The sequence below is a fragment of the Dipodomys spectabilis genome, unplaced genomic scaffold (genome assembly GCF_019054845.1).
Source record: "Dipodomys spectabilis isolate Male_0828 unplaced genomic scaffold, ASM1905484v1 ptg000210l, whole genome shotgun sequence".
Taxonomy (NCBI): domain Eukaryota; kingdom Metazoa; phylum Chordata; class Mammalia; order Rodentia; family Heteromyidae; genus Dipodomys; species Dipodomys spectabilis.
In genome coordinates this window covers 4,436,763-4,453,133 of record NW_024870887.1, presented here as the reverse complement: position 1 = coordinate 4,453,133, position 16,371 = coordinate 4,436,763, and the positions used below count along the sequence as shown (strand labels likewise).

Sequence of the window (16,371 nt, the reverse complement as noted above, 5' to 3'; positions counted from 1 at the left end):
ACTTACAGAGACAGAAACACACAAAATGAAACAAGTATTAGAAAAGCAGTAGAACCAGGATTTGGTCTTCCTTTGGCTCTCCCTCCTTCCTTCCCTCCCTCCCTCCCTCCCTTCCTTTTCCTTCTTCCATGTTCCCTTCCTTTGACTCCTGGACCATCCCATCCTCCATCATCAGTTTCTTAGATCTCAGGAACCAGACATCATTTCCTATCCCCAGGAGCCTTACTGTCTTTACTTGTTACCCACATTGCTACTTTCAACAGACCTAATCATGTATTTAATCACTGAAGGCAGGGGCTATATTCTATATATAACTTCAAATTGTGCCATTCTGGGTACCAGTGGCTCTGACTATAATCTTGGTTATTCAGAAGGCTGAGATCTGGAAGATCATGGTTTGAGTCTTTGAAGCCCACCCAGCCAGAAAAGTCTAAAAGACTCTGTCTCCAAAATAACCAGTAGAAAGCTGGGTTTTTGGAGGTGTGGCTCAAGTCGCATAGTACCAGTGGAGTGAATAAGCTGAGTGAGTGTGAGGCCCTGAGTTCAAATCCCAGCAACACATACACTCCAACCAAACAACAAACATGCTTAACACATAGTTTAAATTAAATGAACATTCAATGAAAGAATGAATAAATGAATGGGAAACATGCTAGTGATCCAGGCAAAATTTAACCCACAGATGTGCAGGTTTACTAGATGCCTTTTGGTTAGTCCTAGGAAAGCTTGGTTACTTCCTGCTTTGACAATCATGGCTGCTCTAAAGCACTTTTTCCCATGCTCATGGCCCCCACAGGGCAGTCTGGCCCTCACAATTCATGGCACACAAGGAGGGGAAGGCTATCTTTTGAATTTCAGAAGTGACTTGGATGAAGGACTGACTTCAGCACGCCCAGACCCACTTCTGCTTTCCCTCCTCCATTTCCCATCAGGCATGACTGCGTGCCTGATGGAGTCACTGGCATTTTCTGCCTTCTCATTGAATCTCCTCGCCGCTGGTTTGGAGGCAGCCTTTGGGCTGCTCATCACACGATCCTTGCCCCTCCTCTCTTTTGCCTGTAAGCTCCTGTTTGGCTGCAGGAACATTTTACCTTCTCTTTAAAGTCCAGTGCCAGGCCTTTAGGCTCTCAGGAGAGCTGTTGCTGCCCAAGAACCACCTGAACTTTCTACACAGACACCTTCAGCCTTGGGGGTGAGTCTGAAGCAGAAGGTGCTTCAGACTGGCCACTCCATGGTGGATGAATGGGGACACAAGCAGGCTTGCTAGTCTCCAGCTATTGACTCTGAACAAGGGAGAAGACAAGAGGCAGAGGAAAGGCAGAAGGCCAGAGACAGATTAGGTGGGGCCCTGGACAGTCACCAGGGGCACAGAGTTCTAATCTTCACACTGTATGTCTTGAACAAGTTCTTCCAGGAAATTAAAATGATGCATTGAATGTCAACTCTATGCCAACTGTGCTAAGAGGTTCATACCAATTACTTCACTTCTTTTGGCCACAGTGGTTAATGGTTAGCATATTCAGAGCTGGCTGTACCAGCAGATCTGTAAAGTTGCTTCTATGTTCCATGGCTTGAAAGTGGTCCCCACCACAAAGCTTACCTTCCCAGCCTCTCCTCCAGCCCCAACCTGGCTCTGCTGGTGGTTGTGCAGTTTGTGGATCACTGAGTAAGACTAACAACCCCAGAACCTCCTTGCCACTTTGCTCATTTCTATCAACCCTCTGCTTCAGGAAGACATGACTCTGGTTTCTTTTCCTAGGCAGTCTTTATGCTGAATGATCTAACCACAGACAAGACAGAAGCCTGTTCCTGCTGAGGCAAGGCTTCTGCTAGTCATTATGCTCTGCACAGAATGGACAGTCCTGATTTGTTCTCTGATGCTTCCCTGTGTTCTAGAATTCATGCCTTAATGAGAAGTGATAGAAACCAAGTGTCTGGGCCCTCCTGCCTTGGCTGGACTCCACATCACACATGACAGCCCTGAGCAGCCCTGGCGGCACCTGTCAGAAACCAACACGCACATCTGAACAGTCAAGCCTAATTCCCAAGAAGCTGTTTTGACTTGACATCTGAAGATGTACTGCATCTAGAATTATTTTACAGGGTGTGTGTTCAGGGCATATGTGTGCACGTTCCACAGCTGAAGTGTTCTATAAATATCAGACGCAGCCTGTACAAAACCCATCACGTACATCATGTCCTTAATTCCATTTAGTAAGTTTTCGATTTATATCTGACCTCTGGCAACAGAGAGGGAAGTTTCTCACCACAAATACAAAAAGTATGCGAGCCTACCTTAAACATGTTTTCCACTTAATGTCTCAGAAATGTATCGGAACTCACTGTTCATCAGGTAGGGACTAGACCAGGGACTACACAGATGAAGGTACAGAGGCCCAGAAATGTGACATACTGTTCCCAGGACCACAAAGGAAATGAACAGTGGTGCACAAAAGAGATCCAGGGCTCCAAACTCCCAGCCATTCAAAAACAATTCTGATTCCATTAATAAATGTATGTTCTTCTCTGATGCACTGTAAAAACCCAAAACAAGCTCCCTTACCCTTTCCTTTCAGACTCTATGGGGCATCTGTGTATTTTTCCAAGAAAGAAAATATGTTACTGAGACAGTGTTTAGTGATGGAGAACATGGAGGTGGGGTGGTGGTGGGTGGAACTGAAGCCTGAGCATTCACTAGTTCTCACAATGGCCTGTGTGACTGGCAACATCAACCCAATACCATCTTCCACTGAGAAAGCAGGATGGGCAAGGAGTTTGGTCTTTAGAACGTCCCTGTAAACCACACAGATAAAAGACCTGAGCAGAGATGGCCTGAGGTGTCCTGCTGAGGGGTCTGGGAGAGAGGACACAGCGCTGGGCTGTACACGCTTGTGCCTGGCACAGTTAAGGCTGTGCAGGCCCCCAGCATGGTGAGTGGCTCTCGCAGGGATGAGGCTGCGTTAGCTGTAATTGATGGCCATGCTTTTCCATGGAGCTTATCATCTCACAGCAGCAGATGTCAGGCTCTAATAAATAACACGCTCTCCCTGACCTACACCATTTGGAGAGGATGCCTGGATGTCAGGCGGATCTGGAATCCTCGCCAGCTCTGTTGCTGTCTCTTCTGACAGGAAAAACAAACCAAATCCCCTGAAGATACTTTTCCAAATGATTCTCTTTGGAGAGTTGGTGGATCCAGTCACTTTGTGTTATTTATTTGGTTTGCTTTTCTCTCTACAGCTTTTATATTTCTACACTGTGTGAGGAAAAAGCCCAGGAACTTGCTTACATAGAAACCCAGGCAGGCAGGGTACTTGGGCAGTCCAAGCTATGTTGACCTGGGCCTGGAAAATTCCCTCTGTTCTCCCAAGGGGAGTTCAGCTGAGATGAGGTTGGGATTTTTTAGAAGGAACTATTCCTAGGAAACTTGGGGTAAAACAGAAGACAGAAAGCTGGTGATTCATGGCAGTGGTTGGGCTGCAGGTTCTGTTGCTGAGGTCTGCCCCAGATGGGCCCCTGAGGCTGATCTTTCTGGGAGCCCAGCCTAGGCTTCTGGGCATTCTGCCAATGTCCCCTCCTGCCTAGAGTTCATAGTGGCTCCCCCTCTGCAGAGGGGACTCCGGAATGAATAATTACAGCTGGCTGCAATTCTTACCTTCCTGGTCAACACCCTACCCTTAGGTGCCAGAGAGGGGTTCTGGGAGCACAGACATGAAGAGGAGGGACTGGTTCCTGGCAAGTGGTGATCAGAGGTATGAGGGAGGGAAGAGTGAGAGAGACAGAGAGAGGAGACAGAGACAGAGACGAGAGAAGAGAAGAGATAAATAGAACAACCAAGTCCCCATCAGTTCTTCAGGCTGAACGGTATCTGGATGAAGACTGAAGAGAAGCGCAGAGCTAGCTAGTTCCAAAGCTGCCCCAGCTGTGTCCAAGGGGCACAGGGACTGACTACAGCTTACTCTTGGCAAAAACTAGGCATCAGTGGGGGCCCTAAGGATCTTTCAACAAAGAGCCAAGAACAGTGATTTAATTCCTGGAGCAGCAACACACCAAAAGGCTCATACTATACCATTTACTGTATGAACGCCTCTCCTTCAGCCTTTCACAGCTCCCCAAAGAGTTCCTAGGCCTCCCCTCATCATGTCGTGGGGACATAAAACTAGGATTTCTACACTGTAACCAGGGATCCTAGAGGAGAGGGACCTCACTGGTCACAACAAGGCGTGGAGAGGGACTACAAGCCCAATGAGGCCCTCTCATCTCTTGAATTAAGAGGAGGAGATCTATTTGATCTATTTTTAGTCGTTTTATTTAGAGAACTAATGCATGAGACTGAAAGCATTTGGCAGCTAATAAGTTGTTTTTTTTTTTTTTTCTTTTAAAAATGACTGAATACTAGAGTACTGGTGATGAAAAAAATTGAGATATTCCAAAAGATATAATTTTAAAAATTCTTGAAAGTTATTCTGCACAGACAACTGGATGACAGATAACTAAAGTATGCATGGTGAAGAGCACCATATCAGAAGTTATGGACCAGTTTGGGAGGGTTTGCATAGGTTTCTAAATAAGAAAATAACGTCTCCTTGGGACTCTGAAGCAAGAAGGGAAGCAACAAATGATTTGGAGAGGTCATGATAAACTGCTCCCATGTGTTTACAGATGAGATATGTTTCAAAATATTCTTTGGTGATTCCTTTCATAGAATGGATTTCAAGTGTGGCAAGCTAGGTAGTTTGTGGTCTGGGGGTTAAATTCCATTTTAAGATATTACTTAGTCCTCTAAGTCTCATGTGATGCTTATGCAATGAAATTCATGCAAAACATTACTCTATAGATTTCTTGGACTAGAAAGGAAAACAAAAATTCATCTGTTCTAGTCTTACAGACAGGTCTAAAAGCGACCTGATAAAGACACTAAGGTATTTTTTTAAAGTGGTGGTTGGTTTTACATAGATTAGTCAAATATAAAGGACAGAATCTCTCCACTTTTCAACTGGTTATGTTGGCACCAAGAAGATAAAACCACAAGAGAATTTCTACAGAGCTGCAGTGATGAACCTGTGGAATGGGGTGAAGGCATACTGTAAGTAGTAACGTTCATGGGGGAAGGAATAGGTGCCTGGGTATTATACAGGTGTATGATTATAAGTCTCTGTGCTTGGTTTGTACATTGAATGCAATCTCTTTGATGGTTTTGAGAAAGATTTTAAAATAAATTGTCCCTGGAGAGGAAAAGATTCCTTACTACCTTTATCAGAGAACTATAAGATGGAATAAAGTTTTTTTTCCTTCTTTAAAAAAAATATTTAAAAGTCAGTTGACCATTAAAAGCAAAATAGCTAGGCATGGTGGTGCCTATAATCCAGCACTCAGGAGACTGAAGCAGGAGGATGATTAAGTTCAAGATGAGTCTGAGCTGGCCAAAGTAAAAAAAAAACGGCAAAAGGAATAGCAACATATTATGAAATTAATAAAATATGCACAACTAAATATATGAATAACAGCACAAAAGCTAACAGAACATATAAAAAGAATCATCCTGGTTCAGGCTTTTACATTTTATATGAAGTACAATAATATTTACTCATGGTAGGTTCTGGCAAGTTCTTTTTAATATGCAAATAACAAAAATATGAGATAAAAAGATGTATTTAAAAAGTCAACAGGAGTAAAAAGCATATGGGAAGATAGGAACAAAAAAAATCCCTAAAATAACAAACCCAGCAAGACAAGAGGACTTAAACCTAATGAACTCATTAATTATATTAAATATAGATGAAAAAAATACTCTCATTAAAAGCAGCTCCTGTGTAGGCTCAGGCTTACTCATGGGTACCTATGATTAGCTGTTCAGGAGACTGAGGTCTGGGGATCACAGTTTGAGTCTAGCCTAGGCAGGAAAGTCTGAGACTATTTCCAATTAACTGGCAGAAAAAGCTGGATTAGAGGTGTGACTCATGCATGTGGTAGAATATCAGTCCCGAGTAAAAAAATCTGAGTGAGACCCTAAGTTCAAGCCCCAGGACCAACACAATTTTTTAAAAAATTTACAAAATGTTTCTTCAAAATATAAGGACACATAAAGTATGAAACAAAGAAGGACAAGGAATGTTTTCTGCAAATACAAGCCGAAGAAAGCTGGTACAACTGTTTTAACATCAAAGCAGACTTGAAGTCAAGCAGTTTTAGTAGAGTCATTTCATGACAGAAGGGCCAATCTATCAGGAAGACATAAGAATTCTAAGTATGTATGTATCTTATCAGCACAAGCAACAGATACTCCTGTTTATGATGAGGTCACATTTGATAAACCCATCATAAACTGAAAATATCCTAAGTGGAATATGCACTTCACTACTTAACCTACAGAATAGCACTAGTTCTCTCCCCCAGGGGCTGTGGCATGCTGCTTTCCAGCATCATGAGAGAGTGCTATACTAAATATTGCTAGCTCAGAAAAGGAGCTAAATTCAAAATTTGAAGTATAGCCTCTACTAAATGCTTAGGATCTTTACATCATGTGTAAAGTTGAAAATTTCCAAGTTGAACAATCATTTAAAACTGCCCACTACATCATAAATTACATGTTAATCACATTGTAATACCAGTTGATTAAGGAAAAAGACTTATACAAAGATGTAAAATAATTTTTTTTTGGTTGGTTATGGGGTTTGAACTGTAGGCCTGGGAGCTGTCCCTTAGCTCTTCAGCTCAAGGGGAATGCTCTACCACTTGAGCCACAGCAGCACTTCCAGTTTTCTGAGTGGTTTATTGGAGATAAGAGTCTCAGGGCGTTTCCTGCCTGGGGCTAGTGCCCTACCACTTGAGCCACAGCACCACTTCCGGCTTTTTCTGCTTATGTGGTGCTGAGGAATCGAACCCAGGGCCTCATGCATGCGAGACAAGCACTCTACCACTAAGCCACCTTCCCAGCCCATCAATTTTTTAAAAAAGTAATATAAAAAGAGATGTCAAAGCAGTATGTGAACAATCTAAGGAGGTTGAAGAGAAGAAGGGCAAGGGCTGCCTAGGAGTCAGTACTTGAAAATAACTATATTAGCCAGGTACAAGTGGCTCATGTCTGCAATCCTAGCCATTCAGGAGGCTGAAATCTGAGATCAAGGTTTTTTAGCCATTCTAAGCAAGAAAAGTACGCGAGATTCTAATCTCCAGTTAACCACCAAAAAGCTAAAAGTGAAGCTGTAGCTCGAGTGGCCGAGACCAAGCTGTGAGGAAAAAGCTCAGGGACAGTGACAAGATTTAAGCCCGAAGACTGGTGTGTGTGTGTGTGTGTGTGTGTGTGTGTGTGCGTACACGTGCATGTGTGTGCACAGATACACACATTCACCCATACGCACACGTGTAAACCACTCACCACTCCATATAGAAGAAGGTTGGAAGCTGAACAAATTTGAGGGGGTAAAAGCAGGATACATGGGAGGAAAGGGGTGAGTGAAGGCTCTGAGGGACAGATCAGAAACTTATCTCCTGGGCCTTTTGTAAGTGAGCTCACTAATTGACCCTCATGACCAGCCCACACAGCAGGGAGGAGGACAATCCTGTTTTACAGGATGAAATTCAGAGAGGTTACGTCCTCTGCTCTAGGTTCAAGTGTTTATAGGATTATACTTGAAGGAAGGAACTGGGATATGCATGACCCCAAAGATTGTGTCTACACAGTAAAGGGTATTTTACTTGTGAATCTGCTGGAAAAACATGAGCAAGAAATATGGTGGTAGGAAAAGCCCTGGTCAATAGCAGGAATAACCCTTTCTAATTCCCATGCTCAGGAGTGTGCTCTTCCAGGAGCATATACACAGCTGATTTCACTCAAAGGACTCTCAGGCTGTTTGTAAATGTAAGAGTGTTTATGTCACGGGAATAAAAACCTCTTGTGTACTATGTACAGTGTTCTTTTTTTGGGGGGAGGGGGGATTCGGTCATGGGCCTGAACTCTGAGCCTGGGCACTGCCCTCAGCTCTTCAGCTCAAAGCTAGTGCTAATCTACCACTTGAGCCACAGCGCCACTTCCGGCTTTTTTTTTTTTTGCTTATGGGTGCTGAGGAATCGAACCCAGGGCCTCATGCATGCAAGGCAAGCGCTTTACCATTGAGCCACCTTCCCAGCCCCTGTACAGTGTTCTTATAGGACAAAGAAACACAGTGTGTAAGGAATGCTATAGCCAACTTTTCTCTCAGTTGGTTCTCTCCATGCCTCTCGCCAGTCTCCAGCCTATACTGGAGGACAGTTCTTGGCTATGTTTACCCATTACCTGGCTTTCTGACACAGCCCAGCACACTCACTCAGTTCATTTAAAGGACAGAGGTTTTAAACTATTCCTTTTTGCTAGCATAGATTGCTGGCTTTCTCTTCTATTACATTTCCTCACTATAGGAAAAAGTAGATTTTTTTTTAATGTTACTTCAGATGTTTCCTTAGACTGGTGTTAACATAAAGCAAATGTCTCTTGAAACTCTGAACCAATCTGCTAAGATAAACAGGCTTCACTGATGATGTTCCTATACTAAATCACAGGCTTGTACTCAGTAGCTTCTTGAAGACTCAATTCAAATATGCTAAAATGTCTATTTAACACACACACACACACACACACACACACACACACACACACACACACAAAAACACACACACACAGAGATTGCTTTGCCATGGAAACCACAAAGACTTGTCTGGTTCAGACTCCATAGCACATACCACAAATAACAGCCCATCTTCTATGGGCAGATCCTATGTATACATAGAGAATGCTCAGAAAATTAAAAAACTGCAATACTTCAGACATATAACTTATTCTATATTTCCTTTTAACTGTATTTCAATATATGTAGTCTTAATCATTTGTTATTATATTTGCATATGTTTATTTTTTTTAGATTGGGGCATAATGATATAAAGGGAAAATACAGAAAGAAGGAAAGGGCACAACAGTGTCAGATCACAACAACTCTGGATTCCACTTATCAATTTAATGTATCTGGATTTCTAGAGAAAACCAGTGAATAATTTAAGGGCTCTAAACCTGCAAGTCATGTATGATAGAGACTATGGGAGATAAAATAAAGGGGTATCTGAGAGGAAGAGGTAAGAACAAGAAGTCTTGCTAGTAGGTACTTCAAAACCAGCAGAAGTTCGATATGATTTATCACCTTGCTGAGCTACAAATCCATGAAGCCATGGACAGCTTCCAATTTGTTATATCTCCAGCATGGAGCACAGGGTGTGGAACATGGTAGATGCTTACTAAATACTGGGCAAGCAAATGAACAGAATGCTTAATGGTTTTCATTTGTAGCATTCTTTGGATCTGATCATTCTTTAGCTGGGATCACAGGTGTGAGCATACAGCTACTCAGGGTGATAAAATCATAACCACACGTAACTCTATGACTTATTTTTGGAAACTACCATTTCAATTTACTGCTCTTCTAGTCTAGGAGGTAGTAGTTCACAAAGACTGATACTCAGATACTTAAGTTTTACCTACAAAAACCACTCAGCACATTTCTTTGTTTACCTATGCTGTGTGATGAGGTAAACCTTGCACACTAGGAAGTTTGTGAGCAACACTTGTGACTAATATCCCAGCACCAGCTGACTTACACCTCCATCAAATCGTTATGTCCACAGCAATCTTAGCAATTTGAGTGTCTGTTTATTGGACCAAGCAATACACTGGGATGTGGCTGTGGAACTCACTGCAGACATGCAATGATGTACATAATTCAGGGATACTCATTTGATTCCATATGAGAAAGCAGCTACTGAATTCATGAGGTGACCACCAAGAGATAATCTTATTAGTTTATATCACTTGAAATTTAGCTTGTTAAAAAACATGACAATAGCTGCAACATTTCATCATCCCCTATATGCCCACAACTCTCTAGTTTTTAAAAAATAATTTAAAGAGAGAAGTAGATTTCTTTTTTTTTTTTTTTTTTTTTTTGCTCAAAGATGGTGCTTTAACCAATTGAGTCACACTTCCACTTCCAGCTTTTTTTTTTTTTTTTTTTTTAATTGGAAATCAGAGTCTCTAGGATTTTCTTCTGACCTGGCTGGCTTTGAACCGTGATCTTCAGTTCTCAGCCTCCTGAATAGCAAGGACCACAGGCCTGAGCCACTGGTGCCTGGCCGGATCCCATTTTCTTTTTTTTGGGGGGGGGGGGTCCAGTCATGAGGCCTGAACTCTGGGCCTGGGCGTTGACCCTCAGCTCTACAGCTCAAGGTTAGCGCTCTACCACTTGAGCCACAGTGCCACTTCCGGCTTTTTCTGTTTATGTGGTGCTGAGGAATCGAACCCAGGGCCTCATGCATGCAAGGCAAGCACTCTACCACTGAGCCACCTTCCCAGCCCCGAGAAGTAGATTTCTGATAAATTATCCTATCCATTAAAAAAAAGTAATCATAGCCAATTTTTGGAGACAATGGAAACTGTAGGACAAAGAAACACTTTCAGCTATTATTTCAATTATTTCTTCTCCTTCCCTCCCTCTCTCCTTCCCTTCCTTCCATCCTTCTTTTCTTCCTATTTCCTCTTCTACCTCCTCTTCCACTTCTGCTTCGAACTCATAGGTCAGTACTCTAATCTATCACTTGAGCTATACTTCAGACCTTTCTGCTTTCATTATTTTTAAAATAATGTCTCTTTTGTTGAGCTGTCTTGGACTTTGATCCTATTTATGCTTCCAATTATGGCTGGGACGACAAGTACATAACACTGAGTCCAGTAGCTGTTGAGATGATATTTCTCAAACGTTTTTGCCTGGGATGGCCTTGAGCTGTAATCCTTCCAACCTTTATCTCCTGAGTAGCTGGGATTATACGTATGAGCCACAGTGCAAAGCCAGGTCAGTTTCTTTTTGACAAGGCTAGTAAAAGGGGATAGAAAACTTTTCCTATAAAGGGTCAAATAGTAAGTAATTTTGACTTTGTAGATCTTTGTTACAAGTACTCTGCCATTACTGTGTGAAAGCAGTCATAGATATCAAACAAAACTCTCTTCTCTACAGGAAATAACAATGTTTACTTACTTTGCTCTTTTGGCCATTTCATTTCCATCCCATCTGGGGCTGTATGGGTAATTTTTTTGGGCCTGGGAGTAAAGCTGTCCGCTGTTAGTAAAGTGATAGACGGACTGAAATGTGAGAGTCGGCTGATCTCGAGGAAAAAACAGGGGCAGGTCAACTGGAAAAACAGAAGAAAGAAAAAGAAACAGTGAAACACATTTTAAGACACTCTTTTGGCTAAACCGGAACATTGAGTAAAAGACTATTAGATCTACAAATACTAATTGAGGCTTAGATCAGCGGTATGGAGCAAGGGACTAAGTCGTCTTCCCTTTCTTCAAGGAGTCTGGATGTAGTAAGGCACATCCAAGGCAAGTGTGAGTATGAATGACCTGAGGTGTAGCAGAAGCATGGCGGTAACCCACTCTAGAGCCCTGTCTTCTACCTTGCAGTCGACTGCATAACTATTTCTGGTCTCTATACCCCATATAGTCTTGAGCAATGTCTTCCCCATCTAAAATTCCATGAGGGAAGTAAAATGGACGATATTTGGCAAGATAGACTTGGAAAAGGGACAGAGAGGGCAGAGTATAATCTTTCTACTTTACCACATATGGAAGCTAGACCACCAGAAAAAAATAAAGTTATCACCCTGTTCTAATCAAGCAGTGAATTTGGATACTCAGCAGTTTCCATTTTTTCCATATGTGTTACCACATATATTTATATCTCCGGAATCAGAGGGGGCCCTTGGTGGTACACACCAGGAAAAGATCTAAGCACTAAATATGCCCACTGGGATATGGGTGGTGTGGCTGATTCTGATCCTTGCTGTTCGTGGGTAGCATGTATTATGTGCTATATCTTTTCATTTCAGGATTTTTTAAAAAAGTGTGTATGCCAGTCCTGGAGCTTGAATTCAGAGCCTGGGCACTGTGCCTGAGCTTTTTTGCTTACAAAGAGGTCTCTTCCACTTAGCCACAGACTCATTTCTGTTTTTATTGGAAGTTTACTGGAGATAAGAGTTTCACAAACTTTCCTGCCCAGGCTGGCTTCAAATAGTGATCCTTGGATCTCATCCTCCTGAGAGCCAGGATTTCAGGTTTCTGTAACCCAATTTGCAAAACTAAAAAGACTTGCTAGGGTTAGCTGAGGGAAAGCATCACAAAAAACAAATTGCTTCAACAGCACATTCTTTAAGGTAGATAGTATGTTTGTGTGAATGTTGTCCATTCCTAGGCCCAAGAAAGACACATTATCAAATATAACAAAAAAGCCTATCAAAGTTCCAGCTTTAACCAGTACTTTGCATATACTTTCTCTAATTTATTACTTAAATTTCTGTGAAGAAGATATTTTGATCATATGTATTTAACAGAGGCATAAACTTGAGACTCCACTGGGACTTACGAACTTAGGTAGGTAGGCAGAGGCAAGCATCCAATGAAGAACGATTATTCAAATGCCAGGCTCCAACTACGTGACACTACCTCCTCCCGCTGTAAGGGATACTGGTATAACCTGCTGACAGCTCACTCACAGTGCATGCTGTAGTACAACTTAGGAAGCTGGAGGCTCCATTATGAGGATGTACAAGGTTCATCTTTGCTACCTAAGGCAGATAATCTTAAGAGAACATATACTAGGTAGTGTTATATCTATCATTAACCCAGTGTGGGGTGATAATGAACTTGGACTAGGTTCCTCTAAGCATCCAACATGATTCCTTGAAGGAAAAGCGAGTCACAACAGACTTTACAAAGGAAAACCAACCAAAAAAATTCCCAAGAAACAAAAAAGCTGTCCACTTGGCAGGCCTCTCAGCCCTGAGTACACTTGACTCTGATGATGTCTGACTCAGCTTGGTAGGGGGTTTCTTCAGATGAATCACACTCCAACTAAATAAAAATGGCAAGACTGTGAATGCCCACTTTTTTATTCACATTGCCCAAATGCCACCGCAAGACAGTCTCAATACATGTCTATTTATTTCAAAGCAGAAGTTCTGCAGCATATAGAGGACAATACAAAATATAAAAAAGATCAATCTAGAATGATAATTCAATCTGGAAAAATCCTCTTGGATCCTTTTATATTACGAAGTTTGATATGTAACATCTTCAATTAATTTGAACAAATATTGTATTCCTAAGCCTTTTCTATCTTTTCTCATAACTCATTTGAGTGACTAACTTTAGAAAAAGATGCCTGTTTGCATACAAGTTACCTTGTCTTCAATTTTGTTACATTATGTACACATTTCTCAATATAAAACAAGATTTAAAATAATCCTAGAGAAGCATTTTACATGCTGGCTTCCCTACCATAAAAGTCAACAATTCCAAATAGCAGTTGTCAAGGGTAACAATTTACAAATTTAAAGCAAATGCAGGTATCATTATAAAAAACAATGCAGATAATACTATAGGCTATGTGATTCTCAAACAACACGCTTTGGAATACATTGTTCTTAAAAACATTTTCTTGGCTGGGTGTTAGTGGCTCACGCCTGTAATTATAGCTATGCAGGAAGCTGAGATCTGAGGATTGAGGTTCAAAGCCAGCCCAAGCAGGAAAGTCTTTGAGACTCTTATCTACAATTAATTACTGGAAAGCTGGAAATTGTGCTATGCCTCAAAGTGGCAGAGCAACTAGCCTTGAGCACAAAAGTTCAGGGATAGTGCCTAGGCCCTGACTTCAAGCCCCAGGACTGGCACAAAAACAAAGCCATTTTCTTGAAGGGAGCAGGTCTTGCTATGTTGCCCTGGTTGACTTCAATCCTGTGTGTTTAAGTAAGATGTTGTATGGTCTTAGTCTCCTAATTGGTAGGAACTATCAGTACCACACCTGGTTGGAATAGATTCTTTTCTCATTATTATTATTACTATTATTTAGAAATAAACTGTAGGTATCAGGAGTTTGACAAGTTGGGAAACATTTTAACCTATTTCTGAACTATCTTATTTGACCCAAATTCTCAATTAGCATAAGAAACATTTTAAAAAGTGAATGCAACCTGTTAACCTAGGCAAGTAAGATGTTCTGATTTTTTTTATTTCAGTGCCAGCAGGCTATAGGCTGACAATGTCCCATAATACCCCAAAACACTGAGTTTACAACTTTTTCCTCTATGGAGATTTATCTAACAAAGTGCAGTTGAAGCCAAGGTTAAAACTTGAATATTTTCTCTGTGCATACAGTAGCTGGATTACTAGGGAACAGGAATGGTCTGCAAACTTTCGAGATAGAATCAGTAGTATACATGTTAATTCATGTTTGAGAAAATAACATTTAAAAAATACAAATATCTTGCTCAAGTTAACTACGTTGTATCCTGTATATAATAGTAGTTAGTAAAAGAGGGCTTCTTTAAAAATGTTCTATGCCTAAAAGTGAGCTAATAACTAAAATATTTACAAGAAATACTTCGCCTACTTCCCTTGCTCCTGTCTCTTTCTTTTCTTTTCTTTTTTTTTTTTGGCAGTACTACACATTTGCTAGGCACTAACACTTAAGCCATGCTTCCAGCCCCAGTCTTGGTTATTTTTGTGACAGGGTCTTCCTTTATGCCATGTCTGGCCTGAGCTGCATCCCTCCTACTTGTGCTTCCCTGTCTCTGGGGACGGCAGGCTCTTGCCACTGTAGCTGGGATAACAGGCATGCACCATGGTGCCCAGCCATGTATTTTTCTTTCTTCTTTTTTTTCACTCTTAAAATTATCATACATTATGCCAGCTTTGGGGGCAGCACACCAGTAATCAATAAGGAGGATGAGGCCGGAGGAACACAAGTTGGAGACCAGTCTGGGTTACACCTTAGCTAGGCACTGGGAACTCATGCCTAAATTCCTAGCTACTCAGGAGGCTGAACCTGGGGATCATAGTTTGAAGCAGCCTGGGCAGAAAAGTCCCAATAAACTACTCAAAAAGGCCAGAAGTTGTGCTGTGGCTAGCCTTGAGCATAAAGAGGTTCAGGGACAGCAGCGCTCAGGCACTGAGTTCAAGCCCCAGGGCGGGGGTGGGGGGTGGGGTAAGGGTGGAGGGATGGAGGGGGAGATCATATATTACTTGTATAGGAGGGTTTCACTGTGGCATTTCCATGCAAGCATACAATGTACTCTGCTCTAACTCATTCCTCTGATCACTCTGTTACCTACTTCCCATCTTAAGACAATTTTAACATGTTACATTATTTTCAGGCACACAAATAAAACACTTTGAACATGTTTATCCTCATTTCCCCTTTGTTAGCTCTCCTGCCTCCTGCTAACATATGCCCCAAGCAAGCCTGTTGGATGGCACAAATGAGTCAGAAATTTAACAAAAACTTGTTTTCCTTATCCCCCAAATGTTTCTGCCACTTAACTTTTGCTTATAGGTTAACTAATGATTCGTCTGATACACAGTAACACAGTTACTTTAGGCCATCAAACAGCTAACTTGCTTTGAAGCCCAGAATTTTGCAGGTTCTAAGCAACTTGAGCCCATAGTTTTGGTTATACCAAAATTGAACACTTTAACCACTTGCTTTCTGGAAACCTACTGACTTGGCTTTGATTCTTGGGGCAAAATCATTCTCTTTGGTTCAGTTACTTATTGCCAGTATTGTTTTGACAACTATATCATCTTTCCTTCTTCCTGTATATGGAAGCTTTCTATCCACAGAACGGGTAGTCCTCCCTTACTTGGCAGATTTGCTGCAACCATTTCTTAAGCCCTTCTTTCAAGAACTTGTTGAAACAAGTCACACCAAACACTTCTCCTTCTGTTCAAAGTGGGTCATTCTCAGGACTCATCTACAGGATTCTGATGGCCTGGGAGAAGGCAGGGATAATTAAGCCTACTCTGGACAGTGGCTACATGATGGGCTCTGGTGCTCCCAGGCAACAACCAGCTCTGGCTCTGGGGGAAGTAGAATACTCTGACAGTGTACTTGTGCTGCCTCTCTCTACACGCATGGTTAAGGGCAGGTGGACAGTTCCCCCAAACCCAGCTACCCTGCTCATCTTTGCACCATCTGAAGACTCCAGGAAAGAAATATTGAGGCTCACAGACTGCCTAGGAAAACTTGGCTTCTCCAAAGACCCCAACAATGGAAACTCACCCTAGTAGAACTAAAAGCAATGCTATACTGTGCATTCAATTAATTAACAGGATTGCCCCTGCTCTAGCAATTTTGATTATGGTTTCTTTTTTCTTTCTTTTTCTTTTTTTGCAGGTCCTGGGGCTTTGAACTCAGGGCCAGGGTGCCATCCCTGAGCTTTTTTGTGCGCAAGGCTAGTGCTCTACCACTTGAGCCACAGCACCATTTCCAGTTTTTTCTGAGTGGTTTTTGTTTGTGA

The 16,371-nt window shown here is 41.8% G+C and overlaps 1 protein-coding gene across 2 annotated transcripts in view; it reads right to left on the bottom strand.

Annotated features, from left to right (window-relative positions):
• Babam2 (BRISC and BRCA1 A complex member 2) overlaps positions 1–16,371 on the bottom strand; it is a 397,121-nt gene that overhangs the window by 17,099 nt on the left and 363,651 nt on the right. For both annotated transcript variants that reach the window (XM_042696762.1, XM_042696763.1), the window contains exon 11: positions 11,055–11,208. In XM_042696762.1, the coding sequence (XP_042552696.1) occupies positions 11,055–11,208 (154 nt within the window). The remainder of the gene's footprint in view (positions 1–11,054; positions 11,209–16,371) is intronic.